This window comes from Mustela putorius, unplaced genomic scaffold, assembly GCF_011764305.1.
Source record: "Mustela putorius furo isolate JIRA1106 unplaced genomic scaffold, ASM1176430v1.1 tig00000179_pilon_pilon_pilon, whole genome shotgun sequence".
NCBI lineage: Eukaryota > Metazoa > Chordata > Mammalia > Carnivora > Mustelidae > Mustela > Mustela putorius.
The window spans coordinates 12,583,975-12,600,478 of NW_025421305.1; the positions used below are offsets into that span (position 1 = coordinate 12,583,975).

At 42.2% G+C, this 16,504-nt stretch overlaps 1 protein-coding gene across 3 annotated transcripts in view; it reads right to left on the reverse strand.

The window, feature by feature from the left end:
• The window catches only part of LCP1 (lymphocyte cytosolic protein 1), an 84,705-nt gene that overhangs the window by 44,828 nt on the left and 23,373 nt on the right, over positions 1-16,504 (reverse strand). Inside the window, exon 1 of one of the 3 annotated variants that reach the window (XR_006605731.1) lies at positions 10,593-11,024. The exons of 1 other annotated variant lie outside the window; for it this stretch is intronic. Coding sequence is in view for 1 of the 2 variants with exons in the window: in XM_013059807.2 (XP_012915261.1) it covers positions 10,593-10,722 (130 nt within the window). In the remaining variant the exon portion in view is untranslated. Of the gene's footprint in view, positions 1-10,592; positions 11,025-16,504 lie in introns of those variants that run through there. One more of the 3 variants, XM_013059807.2, reaches the window with a different exon arrangement.

Sequence of the window (16,504 nt, forward strand, 5' to 3'; positions counted from 1 at the left end):
GGTGTGGCCCCAGCCTGTTTAGTATGGAGGATGGATTCCAGTCACTAGAATATGAAGGGAAATTTAGATCCACAGGAAGGGGGAGAAGAGCTCTCCCTTGGAGAGCCAAGCACAGCCCCTGGAAGAAGTGACACCTGGATTTCCACAGATGAGGAGCCTTTTTTTCATATTCATACAGGATGATTAATCCTTATTCTCTCCATAAAATGTTCTCTCCATCTATGTTGGAGTCAGAGACAACAATAGCTAAAGGACAAATGGGAAGGTCAGCTAATGTTCAGTGAATGGTTAGTCAATGCTAAGTGTTTTATATGCATTATCACACTTAACGTTAGCCACAATCCTATGCAGCATTATTGTGATTTTCTCTTTGTAGATGAGGGAACTGAGATTTTAATAATGGGCTCAGGGTTACCCTACTATGACTAGGGAAGCCTTACACTTACTCCAGAGCCCGGGGGGAGGGTCAGCAAGGGACACTGCCCCACACTGCAGGCCAACACCATGTAGGTCTTACTGGAGGCACCTTTCCTTGTGCCTGTGACCACTGGATTTCTGCATCTTAAGGTTCTCTGCTCTCCTTTGGGGTTATGCAGCTCTGACCTCGTGTAAACGAAGGACACACACCCTTTGCAAGATTTTACCTATGGCTGGGGCTCTTCCTGGACTCTTTTGAGATGTTCTAAATGTTTCTTCTCTGCAATTCTTCACCATCTTGAGGGAAGAGTTAAGAGTGAGAAAACACCTCGAGGGGGATCTTGCCTTTCCCTGCCCCCGCCTCCTGCCTCTGGTGCACGAGGGCTTGTCTTTGTTAGAAGCTCCACACCTGTCAGCCAATCACATTTCGTAAAGCGCTGGCCTCCTTCTAGGTGCTGGAGATGCAAAGATGAAGAGGGGGAAATCCCTGCTCTTACATGACAACCTGTCCTGTGAAAGAAGAAGCCAGTGCATCTCAGAGGCCAGCCTGACCTCCACACTCCAAAGGGCTTATGATCATGGTGCTGTGGGAGCCGGGAGAGGGAAGCACTTATCTCTGTCCCAGAAGAGAAGGGAACGCTGTCCAAAGGCGGTGATACTGACCTTCATTGAGTTACATCTTAAAGAACTAGTTGTAATTTTCCAAAAAGACAGAATGGAAAAGGACCCTCCGTTTCTCCATACAGTGGTACCCCCCTATCTGTGGGGTAGACGTTCCCAGATCCCGAGTGGATGCCTGAGACCACAGATAGTACCAAACCCTACAAATACTATGTTTTCCTTTATATATACACAACTATGGTAAAGTTTAATTTACAATGTAGGCACAGTAAGAGACTGGCAATAGTAGCTAAGAGAACAATTCTAATACTCTGCAATAAAACAAATGTGAGTGTGGTCTCTCTCTCAGAATCTCTTACTGCACTGTACTCGCCCTTCTTGTGGAGATGTGTGATGATAAAATGCCTGTGAGACGAAGTGAGGTGAATGACGGAGGCACAGTGATGTACAACTAGTAGGCTACTGTTGACCTTTGACCTTCTGAAAATACATCTGAAGGAGGACGTTCTGGTAACTGAAACTGTGGACGCGAAACCATGGGAAAGGGGGGACTACTGGATAAGAGAAAACAGTCCCACGAAGTGAGGAGACAAGCCTGAGAAGATTGCCAAGGAAGCTGCCGGGGTTTGGCATTACTGGCCCTGAAGGCAGCTCCCAGAAGAGTTTGGGGAAGTGCCGGCATGGCTGCCTTCCTCTTGTTTCTAGAAGAAAAACCTTGGTGGTCTAGGCTCTCCTTTCTATCTTCAGTCACAATGCTTACAGCATGTCCTCTAGGTAAGACACTCTCCAACCTCCTCAGGCAATAAAATGATTGCACCTAGAAGCCATTTCTGCCTTTTGTATGGACATCGCTTTCTCCTCATATCACCATCTCCCATCTAGAAAATACAGCCCTACAGAGTGAGGAAGGAACTGGACATATTACAAAATGGGAAATGGGGGCCCGGAAAAGTGAAGTTGCTCCCCAGAGTCTCACAGTGAGTCAGTGATTGGTCTGAAAGGAGAAGTAGAGCCTGGAGAATGCTAGTTTAGACTAGCTAAGATATGGGAAAAACAGAAGTCCATTCACATTTAAACTACCTAATAGAGTAAAAACAAACAAACAAACAAACAAACAAACAAACCTGTTGAAATGCAAAGTCCATGAAATGTGCTTTATAGCTTAGGGAGGTAGGTGGAGAGGAAAATGAGAGGAGGTTCTTCTCCCACACCTTCCAGAATGGCCTGGGCTCCATAGTTGACAGCTTCTCCCATTGCTACCCTGTCCAAGCCAGCAAAAAGGCATGTCAGGACATGGGGAGATAGAGAGGAGAAAGGAGTTGGGGGAAATTGGAAGGGGAGGTGAACCATGAGAGACTATGGACTCTGAAAAACAATCTGAGGGTTTTGAAGGGGTGGGATGTGGGAGGTTGGGGGTACCAGGTGGTGGGTATTATAGAGACCACAGAATGCATGGAGCACTGGGTGTGGTGCAAAAATAATGAATACTGTTATGCTGAAAATAAATAAAAAATAAGTAAATAAAAAAAAATTAAAAATTGAAAAAAAAAAAAAAAAACCAAAAGGCATGTCAGGCATCCCCTAAACCTCATCCAAATGCTAATGATCAGGTGGGGGAGTGGGTTAGCCCATGCATGGGTATTAAGGAGGGCATATATTGCATGGAGCACTGGGTGTTATACGCAAACAATGAATCATGGAACACTACATCAAAAACTAATGATGCACTGTATGGTGACTAACATAGTGTAATTAGAAATAAAGAAAGAAAGAAGGAAAGGAAGGAAGGAAGAAAGAAAAAAGAAAGAATAAATGCTAGTGATCTTGCCTTCCTTTGGGAAGTTATATAATATTTGTATATCTATAATAAATAGGAAGCAGCATGGTATGGTGAAAAAATGATGAGTTTCTATGCAACTGCTTCTTGCTATGTGTTTCTGTACATGTTCCTTAAGTTTTCTGAGCCTCAGTTTCTTCATATGTTCATATGTAAAAAAGGGACATTAGTAATGCAATTTACAGGGCTCACTCTATAGGGCTGCATTAGAATTCAATGAGACAAAGGGTTTAAATTGTATACAACAGTGCTTGGTGAAGGAAGGAAGGAAAGAGTCAAGAAATGAAGGGGAAAATTTAAAAAAAAGAACTTTCATAAAATTATCGTGGGGAACAAACTCAAGTTCCACTATAAATTATATAAAATATTATGTATAGTCACCATCTAAAATCCACACTTAACTGTATGTATGCTGTGTGTGTGTGTGTGTGTGTGTGTATAAATCTAGATTTCACATCTATGTTCTATCTTCAACTGTCCTTAGGTTGGCTTCTTTGGGCTCTTTTACTACATTTCCCATCCAGAGTCTTTGAAGGCAGTTTCAAAAGGCATTGCAGGAGTGATGGATGCCACAGATGAGAAGCTGGTGGTACTGGTACTGGCTGATCTCAGGTTGACTTGTCAAGGGGCTCTGGGCCTAGCCTCGCCTGAAATACTGACTGAAATACCGAAATGATGGAAAGTACCTACTAACAGTTGAGGAAGTGCGACCCAGAGGACGAAAATGTACAGCAACTTTAAAAGCCTGACCACATCCACCATGAGTCACAAAAAGAAATGACACTCTATGGACCATCGGCCCATACCTCCTCGGTCTCAGGGCTGTACCAGTGCCCGGCGACTGATTCCGTCATCCTGAACCTACTTCTCTCTGCTCCCTGGTTCTCCAGGCATTTCCTCTATTACTGTTGGAGCTGGAAAACTACCAAGACAATGTGCAGCCCACATTTGTATATTAGCAATGACTTAATAATTCTTAATAATATGACCTCATTTTCTATAGGCTCCATGGGGTAGTTGTTCTAGAACCTCTAACGACAAGCTCATTCTCATAAAAAACAAAATGAGGACTAACAGATACACAAAGGCAGGAGATTTGTATTAATTTGATGGGCTATACTTATCTTCACTCTGTTGGAAGCCACGGTTTGGTTGGCAAATATTTACCAATACCAACTGACAATGGGATTTGTGATAACATTTCATTTGTCAAAAATTTTAAAACACCTTTAAGAAACTGTGACTATAAAATGGGAAAGAGGCAGGGTGTAAATCTTGGCTCTGGCACGTACTGGCTCTGGGACCTCAGATGTAACCTTCCCCAAACCTCAGTTCGGCCATCTGTTATAAGAATAGGACCACATTGACCTAATCTGGCTTTGGTGTGAAAATGGAAGAGTAAATATATGTCAAGGGTTTAGCGCGGCACCTACCAAATAGCAAGGGGCCGGTCAGTCCATAGTGAGGTGTGTAGTAGAGTGAAGTGTGCACAGTGGCTGATGGGGGGGGGGGAGAGGAAGAGAAAAGGAACCCAAGAACAGACCAAGGAAACAGTACTTTCCCCCATTTTACAGAAGAAGAAATGGAGACTTGCTCAGGCTCCACACTTAGTACAAGGCTAGAAAGTGAATCCAAATTTGCTCTCCTTCTGTATACCAATACCATGTTTCATGCAGAGAAAGGACAGTCCTACTCCCAAAGTTTAAAAAAGCTAACATTAGATACAATGTTAAACACAATATATACTATATACAGTCTATATGATCACCAAACAGATGAAGTATTATAATTGCCTTTCTCTGTGGTTGCTGGCAAGAAACAAAGAGTCAAGGATATTTTGATGAAAAAAAAAATCTTAATCTGAAAGACAATGAGGGAAGGGGAAAATCTGAAAAATGTCTGCAAGGTGACCATAGTATTCTGTCTTTCCAAAGGGTAGATTTTTTTTATGTTTATAAAGCACTGGAAACAACAGAGAAAGTTCGTTTCCCATTTTTAATATGGAGAAGGGGGTGTGCAGTAAAGCCAGCACCATAGATGTCACTCATTGTGTTTGTAGTTTCACTTAGCACACGTCACCTGGATTTCTCCTTAGGGACCCTTGTGGTGAAGATAACCTGAGCTGATGATGTCAAGGAGGTGTAGAGGACCCAACGTTTTAAAATGCTACACCAGAGGTTAACAAAGACACAAGCTGAATTCTAAATTTTGCCTGAGAAATGGCAAAAGGAAGATGTAAATTTTATACAAATACATCTGTGCACCTCTTAACTTCATATATTTGGATACATAGCTTGCATAAATCTGGGTGCTGACGACCCAACTGGGGGATCAAAATGCAGGCTGTTGTTTAAACGCAAAGTAATTATTCCATTAATTCACTTCCCTCTTGAAAGTACAACCAGAGAAAAAAAGGAAAACACATTATCCAGGAGATTGCAATTCACATGCATAATTCATTTGCCTGTAGAATTTGGCGTCTTAGCTTTTCTGCCTGTGGAGAACATAATCACTTTTCCACTTCAGCTCAGCCACTCAGGAAGGTGTGTGTATATGTGTGTGTGACCGAGAGAGAGAGAGAGAGAGAGAGAGAGAGAAGACAGAGAATGTCCATCTGTCATACAATTGGTGCTGGACTAAAACAAGAATCAAGACTGCAACCACAGGACTGTGGCTTTGCTAGTTGCTCAGTTTAACATCTTTCCTCCCAGACAAAAACGAATGACCATATTTGAGAAACAAGACTCCTTTTAACTTACAAACGGGCCTGACGCATAGGTGTGGCTCTGAAGCTCACCAAAACTTATTTTAACTTTAAAAGTGGGTCACATTTCCTCCTCTATTTTCAACCCACAATTAAAACACTCTTTCATTCTTTCAGTTTGTAGGATGCCTGTATTTGGCCAATACTGTATAAATATGGGTATATGGACTTCAGCATAAATATTAAATTATTTATTTGTGTCTATTGGTCACAACAATCAGAAAATATGAAGACCATTTGACTGAAAATATTATTCCAACCTTCAAAGATGGGGAACTTTTCAAAGATTTTGAGGTACAAGTCATGTTTTGTGACCCATGCAGAGATCTATAAATTGGTAAAAACTAAATACTTAGTCAAGTGCACAGAGGTGTGGGGTAAATGCTGCTGCTGATGACGGACGAAGAAGAAGTCTGTTTGACAAACGCAAATTATAATATAACTGTACTTATTTGGGATAGATTATGATTATTTGAGCTCAACTCAAGAGCTTTGGTACAAATAAGCCCCATGGTCACTGTTTATTCCAGGAGAATATTACTTCTCTTGGAACCTAGCAGTTATACAGAACTGATTCAGCTGTGGAAAATTAAAGTAATAAAATATTTGAATGCATTAACTTGTCTTTAGATATGAAGATAACACTCTAACCACCTCACAAGATTGTAGCGATGACTAAATGCATCAATATGGTTAGAAACACTTAGGAAAACACTCAGTCCGAAGTGAGTAATAGGTAACTGTCAGCTATTATTATTAGGGTGAGAAACTGAAATTCTTCCATTCCCCCGCTCTGCTATTCGCTGTGTCTTACAAAATGGAGAGATGACGAAATTACAGGGAAGACTGCTGTAATCACCAAACCTGGCAAACCAAAACAATGGGGACAGTCTGATAGTTTAAGGAAGTTGATTCAGGAGGGAACCGAGGAAAGCCAGAGGAGATGCCATCTGGGCAGCTTGAGGGAGGCGCCCCTAGAATGTGATGGCAACTTCTTAGAACTTCAAAATGGAAACAGTGTGAAATGTGTTGTTGTTTTTTTTTTTAACTTAAAGCTTAAACTTTTTAAAATTTTTTTTTATTTTTTATAAACATATATTTTTATCCCCAGGGGTACAGGTCTGTGAATCACCAGGTTTACACACTTCACTGCACTCACCATAGCACATACTCTCCCCAATGTCCATAACCCCACCCCCCTTCTCCCAATCCCCCTCCCCCCAGCAACCCTCAGTTTGTTTTGTGAGATTAAGAGTCACTTATGGTTTGTCTCCCTCCCAATCCCATCAAGCTTAAGCTTTTTTTTTTAAACATTTAGTTATTTATTTTAAAGAGAGAGTGAGAGCAGTGGGAGAGGGAGAGAGAGAATCCCAAGTAGACTTTCCAGTGAGCAGGGAGCCTGATGGGCTCAAACCCATGACCCTGCAATCACAACCTCAGCTGAAATCAAGAGTTGTATGCTTAACGCACTGAGCCACCCAGGTGGCCCGAAACATGAACACTTTTTTGATTTAAGTGCATTGCCACATGGCAAAATAGGGAAACATGAAACTCTTGGAATCGGTTGACGATGGTTAGTTTTATATTTTGGTGGGGCTCTAATTCTAATTTTTATGCCTCCAGGGTTCAATGGGAAGATACATAGCCTTATTTCAGTTGATTTCTGAGGTTGGGAAACCAGCCGACAAAAAACCCTAAAGAGACCATGAGATTAATATAAATGATGTCACTCTGTTATAAAATCTACTATTAGTCATAAAATCCAGTACTTTTACAATCTTACTTTATAAATTGTGACCCTTCATTAATACAATCTCATGAGCGAGTTTCTTAATTTTATTTCACCTTAACTAATATAAAAATTTGTTTGCCTTTTCTCCTGTATACATAAAAGGTCTTTATTTCGTAAATAACAAGAAGTTGAGTTGAGAACTTTCTAGAATAATCCAAAGTAATTAAGCAAAAGTTAATGGGTTTCCAGTCATCAAAGAAGCCCACTGTCGGTGCAATAGTTTTGCTAAGAGCAGTTAAGTTTTAGCTCAAAGAATGAAAATCATAATTTTGTCTGTTTGTTGTGGTCATCAGACAATTTCTTAAATACACTGAACTCGATATTTAGTGCTTTGAAGCTAAAATAAAGAATAGTGTTTTGGCAAAGAGGAAGCATGGTAGAATACAAAATATTGTATGATTACTGTAGCTCTTTTCACAGCAGTCACTGGGGGGTCTCAGTAAATATTAAGAGGTGAAGTCAGAGAAAAGAGTTCCGTGCATATCTAAGGAGCTGACAGAAAATACTTGAGACAATTTTTCAATTTAGTCAGTGTCATTAGAGCAAGAGAAGGAGCTCAGGCTGTCAGCAAACAACAGTATGATTACTGCTATACTTACTCTAAGATCAAAGCCCTAAGCAGGCACACACTGGAGAAACCGTTAGTGGGGGCAAGGGAGACAGGGGAAGGGTCCAGAAGGGAAGACCTCAAAAAGGACACGCTTCCTGACGTGAGTCTGGAAAACTGAGCGTAAGTGTTACAAATAAAAGAAAGCAATTGGTGCAACAGTTGGAGCAAAAAAAAAAAAAGTGAAAGAGCTTGGAACTTTCTGGTGGCTTGTGGTCTTGTGTACCCAGAACGTGGCCAAGAGAGGATGGGGGAGAGCCAGAGCAGAAGGAAGTGACAAGAAATAAGGTTGGGGAAGTGGTTGAGGCAAGTTGGTGAAGGCACACAATTCTTTAGTAAAATGATAAATTAAAAGAGAATGCTTCTTTATTCTATTATTACATGAAACCCACAATGATAACTCTTACTTATAAAAATAAAAATGCTTCTGGATTTATTGCCATTTTTTTCCCCTCTTCTTTCTCTCTCTCTCTCTCTCTCTCGTTTCTCTTCCTCCCTCCCTTAAAATTGTGAGCACCAAGATCTCTCCAGTCAGCTTCTGAAAAAAGTCTATAATGATCTACATGTGGGAAAAATATGCTGGTGTGGAAGAGGGGATCTAGAATAGACAGCTGCTTATTGAGAAGGAATATGGAGCCGACAATCCTGGCTATCTACCATCCCTCGACCCTCCAAATGCCCAGTGACCTTTGGCCAGTTTCTTCCATGCTGAGTCCACTCCTCAGGTCTAAGAGCAGTTGAGAGAATTACATGAGATGATGCATAAAGAGTGGCTTCACATTGGAAGGACATAAAAATATTATAATATAATAATATTATTACTTGTCTTCTCTAAGTAGGTAATATTTGAACGACACTTCACTTGCTGGCCTCCTCCCCTTCTTCAAAGGGGTAGGAAAAGGAATTAGAAATGAGATTTAAATACTGAAATTGTTTGCCAAATTACTGATTGTGTCAGGCATACTCCCCATTATAAACTAAAGGAGACAAAATTTAAAATGTGATAATGAAATCATCCCTGAGATAGTGAATGAAAGGTCCCACCACAGCAGTCTTTGTTCAAAGGACAAGACCCAGAGGATTTTTCCCTGAAGTTACTAGGGGTGAGCTGGAATGAAGAGAAAAGGGTATTTTATAACGTATCTGGTTGACACTTTAACAGTCTAAACGTGATTTAAGTCAAGAGACTTTTTTTTTTCTATTTTGAATTAACTTATCACATTCTGTTTTACTTCCTCACAAAGTAAGGAAAATACTGATACAACTTCACATTCTGATTTATTTTGTTCTCACTAATAGTTTTACTGGAAATAAGACAGAGCATTGTTTTTCAAATTTGTTGTTTTCTAGGATGCAGATCCTCCTCCCCAATTTCCACATGCTTGCTAGTGTGAAACCATTCAGGAAAGATGTGTAAAACAATATGGATAGCCACATTTTGCCACTTTCAGAAATTCACATTTATGGGCACACAACTAATTCCATTCAAATCTGCGTGTGCAGATGTTCTCTGAAAATGTTTATTTAATAAGAACCAGTTTATGATCAATTTATGTAAGTTTAAAATGAAGACATGGCAAATAAAACACCATTGTCAACTGAGATGGTTTTTCTTTTTTAAGTTGTCCTGAGGAAATAACTTTAGAACACAAGTTGCTCTATTGAAAAAAAAAATGGGTTTTGATAAGCATCCTGCTAAATTAATCCATTTCCAGTCCCAATGGCTTTTTATGTTTACCCTCTGTCTATGGTTCTCAATAACTGTTGGATAGGATAATTAAATGAAGGTTGATGCTACAAAACCCAAAGCCTACAATTTCAACAGAGCTTCTGGAGAGACTATCCCATATCAACTCTATTGGGATTTCTGGTTTTTATCAGTCATTTGTTTGGTCATAAGCCTACCCAATAGTTCAGCCAATTCTGTAAAAACAGTACAATTAAGCAAACAAATTGCTTTTATTTTTACAAAATAAATGAAGGAGAGGCCTCTGAGATGCCTTGTGGTTATTAAACACACCCATGAAAAACCGTTGGCGCCAAAATCACTCAAATACCCAGTAACTCACTCAGTACCGTGTGACTCAAGATGTGAATATATCCACTCAAGTACTGCAAAGCAACTTTTTTAGAAAAACAGAACCACAGGAGCTAAAATTAAACTATTCCCACTAGGCCAATGAGCAGCACAATCTAAATGATCAATATGCACTTTCCTGAAAACATTTTAAGGCAGATAAAATCACAGTAAATAGCCTCCCTGAAAGGGACCAAGAGATAAATCAGAACATGGTTTGGTTTAAAAGGGGGGAAAAAAGAGTCATTGGGTAAGCGGAGAAGCCACCCCGGAGAACTGAGGGGCCCCCCTCTGAACTGTAGCTTGGTGGGACAGTTAAACCATGGCAAGGCTCGCATAGGGCTCGAGTGACAGGTGCCGAACCTCTGTCCCCTGAAGGCAGAACCCACAGTCCACAGAAACAGAGCCACGCAATGAGCCAAACATCGTAAGCACTTAGAAATGACAAAACGACAAAAAGACATGAAGAAAATTTACCTTGTAGAAAAACTGTCCTCAGTGGTACTGGCGTGTGACCAGAAACCCCCTTCTTTCTGATCTGCAGAAAAACTTTGTCAAACCCGGGTGTGCAGTCACAAGGCAGGAAGTGACTAGAAGGACAAATCATCAGCCGGGAAAGAAATAGATTTTGTCTTTATAAGGACATTTTACCTAACTTTTTTTTTCCCCCTTCATGTCTCCTCCCCCCACAGGAATCACCTGACAGAACAGGTCACGCTGAAATTCAGAACTCTCTTACCACTTCCTCTTTATAACGCATTTCTCTCTAGCTGTCGCTTAGGCTCCCTGGGCTACTTAAACCTGTCTGATTTCCAGATAACGAGGCAAGGTCAGCTTGCTGCCTTTACTTCTTGCTCTGACCTGGACGGCAAATGCAAAACCCAGGTGCCTGGCTACTAATAGCAAAGACAAACAAATGATTGGTTTTTCGTGGGGTAGCCAGAGGGAAAGGCGGCAGGTACACCTGAAGCAAACTACAAGGGATTTCCTTGGGAAAGCCCCGCCCCAGCCGAAACCTAACCTCACTTGAGTGTCCCTGAACAATGATCTTATTGGAGCAAACAAAACAAAATGGCCTCTTTAAGGGGAAGGGAAGAAAGGGCACGATATTATTTACTCATTCTTTTATTTATAGAACATCTATGTGGTAGGGATCTCTTTAACCCAATTAAAGATTTCAATTATTTAGACGTTTTCTATAAAGAGCCCCAGCAGGTCACACAGGCAGCTCTGCTAGAGTTAAATGGGTAGTTAGCTAGCTTCCTTCATAAAGATCAGATTTATTTTTTGAATGCACATTTTATAAAATGAGCAAGAGAATTTAAAACAAAAAAAAACAAAAAAACAAAAAACACCCTCTACTCTATGTCTAAACCCTGGATGCTGGTCTTGAGGGTGAATTCCCATTTTCAAAAGTCAAGTGCTCAAGTGCCCGTGGCCTCGCGGAGGCTGTGAAGGTTGTGTTAGTGCCTAAATCACATTAACTATACATTAAGCGTAATCTCCAGATCACCCCCAAAAGCTGTGCAGCTTCAGTGGTCAGCTACTGAAGAATGAGGATTATGGTTGTGTTTTAATCCGATGATAACTTGATCATGCTTGATCATTCTATAGGCTTCTGTAGCTACAGGGGTCCTGGAACCCCCACTAGTGGGTACTCTGGTTGGGGAGCTGCCCTTACACTTCTTTTGCTTCTTTGATTTCTCCTCTAGAAAGCTCCTGCTTCTGACCTCAAATGTTAAACCAAGATATTTCTGATTTATCTACATCATTAGCTCATGGTATATCAGCTTCTTGGTCAGAACCACATGGAGGCCATCTTGATGAAGAGGGTGGACAGTGTAATGGAAGAGACAGTGGAGATTTGGTCCATTCTGGAAGTGGTTCACCTCCAGAGAACTATCAGCCCTCTGGTGACTCCCAAGAAGATTGAGAGGGTGCATCAGACCCTGTTTTCTCCATTGCACAATTACTCCCAACTAATAGAATGCAGCGGTGTTTCCAGAAGCACCTGAATTCTTTTGGGACACCAAAGAAACACCCGTGCATCATTATGATGGTACCAGTCATGCTACAAAGTGGCCAAATACTAGTGGTTCCTGCTCTGGTGGGAGCAATCCGCATTCTGGGCCCTGCAGTCAGACTCTCCAGATAATGTCCTGATGGTTTAAGGATGAAAACATATGAAATATGGAGCCCTCCAGTTGGGTTCTATGTCCCAGGTTGGGAATGATGATGAAGGGGATGAAGACCCAGGAGTAACATGTCCTAAAGGGGAACAGAGACTCATTCATTGCATTTACCTGGGAGAAGGAGAGCAGCCCCATCCCGTATCTACTGGTGTCTGGTCATCGGAGATGTGAGGAATTTGTGAGGAAGCACAAGATCTATTTGTGCCTCCTTTCAACGAGCATCAGGGGCCTGTTTGCAGGCCCTGGGGATTCAGATGAGTGCGGTACAGTCACTGCTCTCAGGAGCACACAGTCTAGTCGGGAAGAAAACTGTGTACATAAACGAGTGCCACCTAGTAGGGAAAGGGGTAGAAAGGGCCATGGAACACTGAAGCAGGTGAAGATGTGAGCAGAGCTGACACAGGAAGAAGGTGAAACACGTGCGGTGATGACGAGCCATCAGAAGAAGGATTCAGGATTCCAGACAACATCTAGCTTCTAGAAGATGAAAGCCACGGAACCGTGTCACTTTATCACCTGGCTGAAGGAGGTTTCTTCTCCTCAAGCACCAACGCCGCTTCGGCTCCAGCTCAGCCACCCACCAGCACCTCACCCACATCCTGGACTACTCCCTCTGTCAGAATCTTTTTATCTGCCTCCCAGCAGCATCTGTCTCCCCAGATACTGGCCGTTGTTTAGGTCTCAGATCGAGGCTTGTTCAGGGGGCCAGATTTTATCACTGTCGGGGTTGAGAACTTGCCTGTGCATCATGTTAGTAGGCAGAAAACTGACTTTTGGTTTTACTATTACTTTTCTGTTCTCTACAGACCACACACCTCTGACGGCTGACACCCAGAGAGGACCTCTCCCACTCTCCACCGTCCATAAGCCTCTACTGCCACCTCCGCCACCTCTTCACTGGCCTGTCCTTTGCCTTCCCTCGACCGCTACTGCCCTCCCCTACTCCCCCCACCCCTGGGCTGCTCAGAAGCTCAGGGCCTCAGTCCCTAATTCCGTGCCTAATTCCGCATCAGCACAAGTCACAGAAATACAGACTTAGAATTCAGGCTTCCTGCCATCAAATTTCTGCTCAGAGGTACTTTTATTCAATTTCATTAGTTACTGAGACAAGCATTATTAACCGGGGTGTCTCTCGACTTCTAAAATTAGATGCCTAACCTTGTGTGTGTGTGTTCTTCCTGGGTTCCTCATATTACTTATCGTAATATTAAAGAGATCACAGAGCCCTAGACGTTTGCTCCACTTCTCCTGTTGCCTCAATCTCCCACTCCATCCTCCTGCATCCTCCCCACCCCTTATTTGCTGAGATGATCCACGTCATCTGGCCTGAGCATCCTCATCCAGCCTCCTCTGCTCCCACAAGATCCACCTTTTCTTCCTCTTTGAATCTTTAGAGGAGGTGTTCTTGTGTCTTCTCAGTCATTTTAATCCTAATCTTGTATCAAAGCTCATTTTAATCCTAATCTTGTATCTTCTGTTTTCTTAAATACCTTGCTCCATCAACGACTGCATATTTTTCTGGTGTCTTTGATCTCTTACACTCCCTTCACTTCCCCTTCGTGCAGTGTGGGATCGGTACGAAAGGAGGAACACCTCTCCTTCATTCTGTTGTAACCCAACCTCCCCCCCACCCCATCTCTTGATGGGTAGGAAAGCAAAGGAAATAAGATGGGCACAATCCCTCCTCTCTAGAATGTCCCCTGTAGTCAAGGACACAGGAAAAGCCAAGTAGTACTCAGAACGATGAGTTGAAAAGCGAAGTGCCCATGGGAACACACAGCACTAATCCAGACTTGGGGTCTGGAAGGCACACGGAGAGCAGTGGTATGTGTGTTTTGTTTTTTTAAAAGATTTTATTTATTTGTTTGACAGAGAGAGATCACAAGCAGGCAGAGAGAGAGGAGGAAGCAGGCCCCCGCCGAGCAGAGAGCCCGATGCGGGGCTTGATCCCAGGACTCTGGGATCATGACCTGAGCCACCCAGGCACCCCCTATATGTGTGGTTAAGAGATAAGACGGTGAGCTGCTTGTCTGGCATGGGACTCCAGCTCTACAGCTGTATTTGTCAAGTGGCCTTGGGCAAATCACTCATTTCACTGGCCTCAGTTTCCTTTTCTAGAAAATGGGGTAAGAATAGCATCTACTTTATACAATTGTTGTGTAGGTTCAGTTAAATGGAGAGACATAGAGACCACAGTAGAGTGCCTGGCACATAATAAGGGGTACGGAAGTGTTGACTCATCTTTTAATATTTATACCTGTCTCTGGACTAGACTCTGCACCTATATAATTTCATTCATTCCTCACAATGGCCCTTTTAATTTGGTATCAATTTTGTGTTTCCTTCCTTTTTCTTTCTTTCTTTCTTTCTTCCTTTCTTTCTTTTCAGTATAGTTTCCAATTCTTTACTACCTCTTTGCTGTGGAATTCTACCCTGACATCTTTGCTGTGAGACTTTTCAGGACCTCCCACTAGGGTCGGTAAGGAAAGTAGGGTAAACCCACCCAGGCTTATTTCATGTAACTTGCTGGGAACAGGGCATTCGAATGCTATCAGACAAGACACAAACCGGGGTCTTGAATACGCTTTCATGATCTGACCTGGTCTCCTGCGCATCGGACATTTACTGTGAAGATAACACACCTTGGTTTACGTGGAATGAGGAGGTGCTTGAGGTCAACCCGAACCCAGCCCACAGCCCAGGGCGAATCCAGCTGACCCACATTCTGAAGCAGAGCCATCCCGGCTGACCTATAAACCTAGGTTTGTTTTTGTAAAAAAAGTTGAGGTTTGGGAGTATGATGTTAATATTACTAATTCTTTACCAAACTCTCTGACAGAGCTCGAATACAATTTAAAAAATCAGGAGATGAATCTGTTTCTCTTTTTTTCCTTTTGGAGAGGTGTTTTATAGTGTTGTCTGTCTTCCTGTCTACTCCTGCTGCCCAGGTGCCATCCAGAAGCTCCCCTCTGTCATCACCCCGGGAATCCCCTTCTCGCCTTCTGGGCTGATTCTCCTGTTTCTATACCACACACCTTCCATCTTCTTGATCTACTTCCTTGTTTTACTAAGTACATACTCTAGCAGATTCCTAAGATTACATGGAACATTAATTTCTTGAGATGCTTTATAGCTGAAAACATGTATAGTCTAGTCTCATTCTTGGAAGGCCACACTGGAAATCATTCTCTCTCAAAATTCTGATGGAACTGTTCCAGTATCTGATATCATCCTGATTTAAGGTCCCTTGAATGTTATCTTTTTTTTTTTTTCTTTCTGGAAATACTTGGGATTTTTGTGTTATGCCTGACATTCTGAGATTTTATGATATGCCTTCGAGTATGTATTTTTCAGCCACTGAGTGCTAGGCACTCCGTGATTGCTTAATGTGGAAATTCAAATATTTCAGTTTCAGGAAGTTTTCTCTCTCTCTCTCTCTCTTTCTCCCTTTCCTCTGTTTTCTGTGTTCTCTTTCTTCGAGATTAGATTTATTTGGATGTTGGGCTACCTGCCTTGATCCTTTCATTTTATCTTTTTTCCTTCTACTTTCTGTCTCTCGGCCTTTCTATTTTACTGCCAGGGAAGTATTTCAACTTTTTCTTCAAAATTTCCACTGAACATTTTATTTCTTCTTCTTCTTTTTAATAAGTCAAGGGCTCTTTCTTTTTCTCTGACTTGTCCTTTTTCTTTTATAGCAAGGTGGGCAGGGTTGATGATCAGGGCGGTTGCACTGCTCCTGGTATAAACTGTCTACCAATCCTCCTGTTTTCCAGCTCCTTCTTGCACAGAGACCTTCAAAGGTATGTGATGCCTCAGGGTTCGGAGCTTTGCTGGGTGCATGGTGTGGTTTGAGATGCTTCTTGTCGGCAGCTCTCATTACAGGCTACAGTCCAGCTCTGTTGGGCGAGCTTAAGCACTTTCCACTGTCCTTCTAATTTATGGCTTCCAACATTCTGCTCACGTCTCCTGTCAACTCTTCCCTCATTTGATACTGGGGTCTCCTCCTAGACTGGGAAGCCCATGAGGCCAACGGCTGTGCCTGCTTTATTAGCTGCTAAACACTCTATCTGACATTTTGAAAATGTTTGTTGAATAAAATGAAGAGGACTCAGCTGACTGGAGGGGGGAGATGGAAGGAAAAGGCAGAAATGGACTTTGGCCACAAGGGAACGGCATGTGCTAAACACAAGGGAACGG